This window comes from Coregonus clupeaformis, chromosome 35 (genome assembly GCF_020615455.1).
Source record: "Coregonus clupeaformis isolate EN_2021a chromosome 35, ASM2061545v1, whole genome shotgun sequence".
Classification (NCBI taxonomy): Eukaryota; Metazoa; Chordata; class Actinopteri; order Salmoniformes; family Salmonidae; genus Coregonus; species Coregonus clupeaformis.
Window position 1 is genome coordinate 38,567,998 of NC_059226.1, and position 5,980 is coordinate 38,573,977.

The window sequence follows — 5,980 nt, forward strand, 5'->3', positions numbered from 1 at the left end:
TATCCTATATTTTGCCATTAATCACCTAATGCCAGCAGCAGAAACAGCAGCAGATATGGAGGGAACATGGTTTGTGAGGAAGCTGAACTGATACTTATTCACTCCATCTGAGTGAACGAGAGAGGGACTCCTTTTTATATACAAAAAGGGGAATTGCTTTGCATCAAAGTCTGAGATTTAGGATTAAAGGAGAAGTACAGTTATATAAATTACTAGTACCAAAGTGACATGTTGAGGAGAACAGTTATTTATCATAATAATACAATTATCTATTATGGGATGCATTGACTTGCATTATGAATGGTTCTGTTCTGCTCATTGTTTACAGTGTTATTATAATCATTATCATTGATGCTTTGGAGAACTGCACAAAAGGCACAGATGGTGAGAATCTAACTATTGGTGTCCCCCAAAGATAGAACATATACATGACCCATTACTCTTTTTAGTTAACAGATAAATTCTGCTATCACAATTATGCTTTTATATTTCATTATGCTTAATGAGGACATTAATCCCTACCAGTAAATCAAACTCTGAATATGATTAGGTTGATATACAGATGAATGTAAATAAGCTGTCATCAAGAAGATAGATGTGTACTGACTAACAGCACATGGCCAGAGGAGTGGATTAAGCTGCATTGAGGTTGATGAGGAATGATATGCTTTCAATAAACTTGGAATTTATGCTGGATCCTTAGTTTGTCTGTCTCACATCACATTTGATTCTGCCAGTGAGAGATGTGCTTGATCAGTTTTTGTACAGTGCTGCAGCCTCCTGTGTCACTGTGTCTCTGGCACAATAGTAAACAGCAGAGTCTTCAGTCTTCAGACTGTTCATCTGGAGATACACCTGCTGTTTGCTGTTGTCTCTGGAGATGGTGAACCGATTCTTAACAGACTGGGAGTAGGAGATAGTACTACCACTTGGAGCGGAAATAAAAGCAACCCACTCCAGCCCTTTCCCAGGAGCCTGTCTGATCCAGCCAATGGCAGCGTTATCGTTTGAGATTCCATCATATGTACAGGTCAGTTGGTGTGATTCTTCAGTCTTTTTAACCACAGGTCCAGACTCAGTCAGCGTCTGACCATGAATACCTGTTGATAAAAAGAGAGCATTTAAAACTTGAAGAAAAGCTTTTAAGGACACACAACCATCTGTTGAAAGCAAAAACAAAGTGTTTACCTGACAGTCCTATAACCAGTAGCAGTAGCCCTATTTTGTAATCTTTGTTAAACATGTTAGACTAGTGTCACTATTGACTATTTTACGTATGGGTGGTCCCAGGGATCGAACCCACTACCCTGGCATTACAAGCACCATGCTCTACCAATTGAGCTACAGAGGACCACCCTGGGACTACCCATACGTGTTGACTGGAATTGGCTTTAGTATGATGTGTTGACAGGTATGGCTTTAGTCTGATGTGTTGACTATATATAATGGCTTTAGTATGATGTGTTGACTATGTATAATGGATATTAGTATGATGTGTTGGCTATATATAATGGCTATTAGTAAGATGTGTTGACAATATAAAATGGCTTTAGTATGATGTGTTGACTGGAATGGCTTTAGTATGATGTGTTGACTGTTAATAATGGCTTTAGTGTGATGTGTTGACTATATATAATGGCTTTAGTATGATGTGTTGAGTATATATAATGGCTTTAGCATGATGTGTTGACTATATATAAGGGCTTTAGTATGATGTGTTGACTTTTTATAATGGCTTTAGTATGATGTGTTGACTATATATAATGGCCTTAGCATGATGTGTTGACTATATATAATGGTATTAGTATGATGGGTTGACTGTATATCATGGCTTTTGTATGATGTGTTGACTGAAATTGGCTTTAGTATGATGTGTTAACAGGAATGGCTTTATTATGATGTGTTGACTATATATAATGGCTTTAGTATGATGTGTTGACTATATATAATGGCTATTAGTATGATCTGTTGGCTATATATAATGGCTATTAGTAAGATGTGTTGACAATATAAAATGGCTTTAGTATGATGTGTTGACTGGAATGGCTTTAGTATGATGTGTTGACTGTTAATAATGGCTTTAGTGTGATGTGTTGACTATATATAATGGCTTTAGTATGATGTGTTGAGTATATATAATGGCTTTAGCATGATGTGTTGACTATATATAATGGCTTTAGTATGATGTGTTGACAATTTATAATTGCTATAGAATGATGTGTTGACAATATATAATGGCTTTAGTATGATGTGTTGACTGTATATAATGTATTTAGTATGATGTATTGACTATATATAATGGCTTTAGTATGATATGTTGACTATTGACAATGGCTTTAGTATGATGTGTTGACTAAATATAATGGCTATAGTATGATGTGTTGACTATATATAATGGCTTTAGTATGATATGTTGACCATATACAATGGCTTTAGTATGATATGTTGACTATATATAATGATTATAGTATGATGTGTTGACTATATATAATGGCTTTAGTATGATGTGTTGACTATATATAATGGCTTTAGTATGATGTGTTGACTATATATAATGGCTTTAGTGTGATGTGTTGACTATATATAATGGCTTTAGTATGATATGTTGACTATATACAATGGCTTTAGTATGATATGTTGACTATATATAATGTCAACAGTATGATGTGTTGATTATAGTTGCTTTAGTGTGATATGTTGACTATATATAATGGCTATAGTATGATGTGTTGACTTTATATAATGGCTTTAGTATGATGTGATGTAGATCAGCAAGTTTTTCAAAGTTCAGCATTTTTATTTGGGTTTACATTTCTTTAAAGCTTTTAATGATGTATGGTTTTCACCGATTTTTGTAAGGTTAACATATAATTTAACCGTTTTGAGATTGACCATTAATTTTAAGTATATTGATATCTTGGTGTGGAGATACATTTATTTTATGTTGTGTTGCACCATTCTGTGTCTTCAGGTTGCAGGCTCTGCCCTTGTAAAGACACAGAGTTGCTGGAGGCATCTCTTGAATTTCTGAACTTGTTTTTCAGAGCATAATTTTTGTGGATATCTCCATCATCTCATATAAGTGAAATCCACTCCATTGCTTTCCCTGCAGGCTTTCGAACCCAACCTGTGGCAAATCTTATAATGCTATCACTAACAGAATACCCAGAGACCTTACAGGTGATGTTCAGAGACTCTCCAGGCTTTACAACCATTAAACTTGGCTGGCTGTGTTCAAGACCACCACAGTACACATCTATGGGGAAAAACATAATTAGTCAAAGTATCAACCCATTCCTTCCCCCAAATCTCGAGAGACTCACAGGAGGCAGCTGCCAGCAGGAGCAGCAGAGATGCAGGGAACATGGTTGGAAGCTGAAGCTGAACTGGTGGGTGCTGCTCTTCTTTACTCCAACTGACTCTGAGACAGACAGTCCACTTTTTATACGGAGAGAGAGGTGGTGTGTTAGGCTCCTTTGCATATAGAGTTGGTATAAAAGGATAAGACTGTTATAAACTGGGTTAACTATGGCTGAGGGATTGGCATATAGCATTTTAATCATATTAAATGCTGGGTTGACCTGCATTATGAAATACAACATTTTGTCAATTTTGGATTTTGGATTTTCAATTTCTTTACAGAACAGTATATTATTAGTTTTATCACTTCCATTGTTATAGTCATCACTGAACAGCTCTAAATCAGAACATAATAATTACATTTTGGGGGTTTCTCAAGGATCTCTCCTTGGTCCATTACTGATTTTTGTTTACATGAATGACTTTCATCTAGTATCTAAAAGTATATTTGAAGAGTTTCATTCCAAAACGCTATATATCAATTTTCAGAAATGTTGGACTTACCTGGCCGACCCTGCCGGACCTACCTATCTGGCGGCAGGTCGGACCTACAGTACCTTGCCGGCCAGCTGTCCGGACCTACCTTTTGGCCCCGTTTTTCAATGACAGACATTTATTTGTTTAAAATCTATCACTTGATGGTTTCATTTCATTGCAAAATTCTATATATCCGCCTCATTCTCAGATAAATAAGTAGTGCATAACTGAATAGCAGGCTAGTGATTGCTTTGCAAATGCTTGCAGTTAGCCACTGATTCCTTCCAAACCACTCATTGTTGAATTTGCGCTTTTCCAACTTGTTGTGTAATGTTTATGTCCAATGGCCAATGAGCACCGATACGTTTTATCTATAATTTCTCTTAATTATTTATCTTCATATGAAAAGGATTAAAAAAGGATTTGCCAGTAGATTGTCGACTTGATTCATGATGATGACTGCTAGCTAAGATTTTGAAAGTATGATGTTGACATGATCAGTCCAATCAAAGCTACAGTAGATATAACGTGATTTGACATCATTTTATCTGTGGCCAATGACCTTGAGCCTTCTTGGATGGGCACTTCTAATGTAACTCTATGGCAGCACCCAAGGGGTTTGAATTTTCGAGATCTGCCCTTAGACTTGGCGGTGATGTACTGTCCCAACGAGTGACAGAACACTGAGCTAATCACGGTGCAACTAGAGAACATTACCAACACCTACGCTCCGTATTATCCACTGTCTGCCCCACCACCACAGAAAGCACTGAGCTAGGCTGAAACACCTGCATTTTGGAGCTGCCTTACTCAAGAAAGTAAAATGTTTGTATGCGGCTTTATTAACTCAATGATTTTTGATTTTTTTTAAACATTGTTTGCAAACTGATATGTGACACGTATTAATGCCAAAATAACATGCAAAACAGGAAAGACCCCCCAAAAAAGTGTATATATTTTAAGGGCCATTTTCTCAAAAGTGAGGTTACAAGTTTATCAACGTTCAAAAAAGTTTACGTTTGGTAAGTCCCTGGAATCAAACCCACTATCCTGGTGTTGCAAACGCCATGCTCTAGCAACTGAGCTACAGAGGACTATATATATACTACCACCTCCACATATTTCTCCAACCCACTCTAATGCTTTTCCTGCAGGCTGTCCTACCCAACCTGTACAGTAGGCAGTGCTGGTTAAAGAATACCCAGAGACCTTACAGGAGAGGGTCAGAGGCTGTCCAGGCTGCAGGGTCATAGAGCCTGGCTGTGTGAGCTCAGTCTGACAGAACACACCTGTAAAACAAAACAAACAAAACAGTGTAGAACTTTTAGTGAATCATATTTTCCCATTAATTTTACACTGAATATTACTCCTCTGTTCATGTGTCTGACCCAAAAACTCACAGGATGCCCCTGCCAGCAGCAGCAGCAGAGATGCAGGAAACATGGTTTGTGTTTAAGTTAAACTGGTGGGAGCTGCACTTGTTTACTCTGAGTGACAAACAGATACACACTTATCTTTATAAACAGAGAGAAGAGGGGTGGGACTTTGCATACAGTTGAGAGAGTTGGTAGAAGTAGAGAGTGAAACAACTAATATCACAATGACATGACAAGTTTTTGTTTTGTATTTCTTTGTTGGTTACAGGTACATTAGGCTATCCATTTCAATTTATACGTTTATAAAAAATTTACCCGTAGGCTACCACTCAAAAGACAAAACAACAGTAATAAATACAAACTGAGTTTAAGTAATAATATATTCAATATAAACAAAAGAAAACTAAAAGAAAACCTCCCATCCCATTCCCCCAACCCCATCCAACCCCCCTCCCGGGAAAACATGTTTCCCACCCTTCCCACCCCCAAGCAACTAGGATTGCTCGTCAGTGACCCCCAACCCCCTTCCGGCGACCAGAGAAAACCCTCCCCATACCACACCTTCCCCTTGGGCCTAAAAGCGAAGAAAGTAAAAAAATATCTAAATAGTTATTTATATATATATATATAGAACAGGTGTGTTCTGTCAGACTGAAATTGTCACGTGAATTTCTATCTCTAATTCACCCTAAGCTTGAATCATTACCAGAGGTTGTAAGGCTCTAGTTTTAATCATCAATGATTCAAGGTCCACAACTCACAAGTCT

General features: G+C 37.4%; 1 gene segment (V, D, J or C); it reads right to left on the reverse strand.

Moving 5' to 3' along the window:
* Positions 1–423: 423 nt before the first annotated feature.
* Positions 424–3,474, reverse strand: LOC121551347. The segment is given in 2 exon segments: positions 424–1,100; positions 3,324–3,474. Coding segments are annotated over 2 exon segments (390 nt in total).
* Between the last annotated feature and the right edge of the window lie 2,506 nt (positions 3,475–5,980).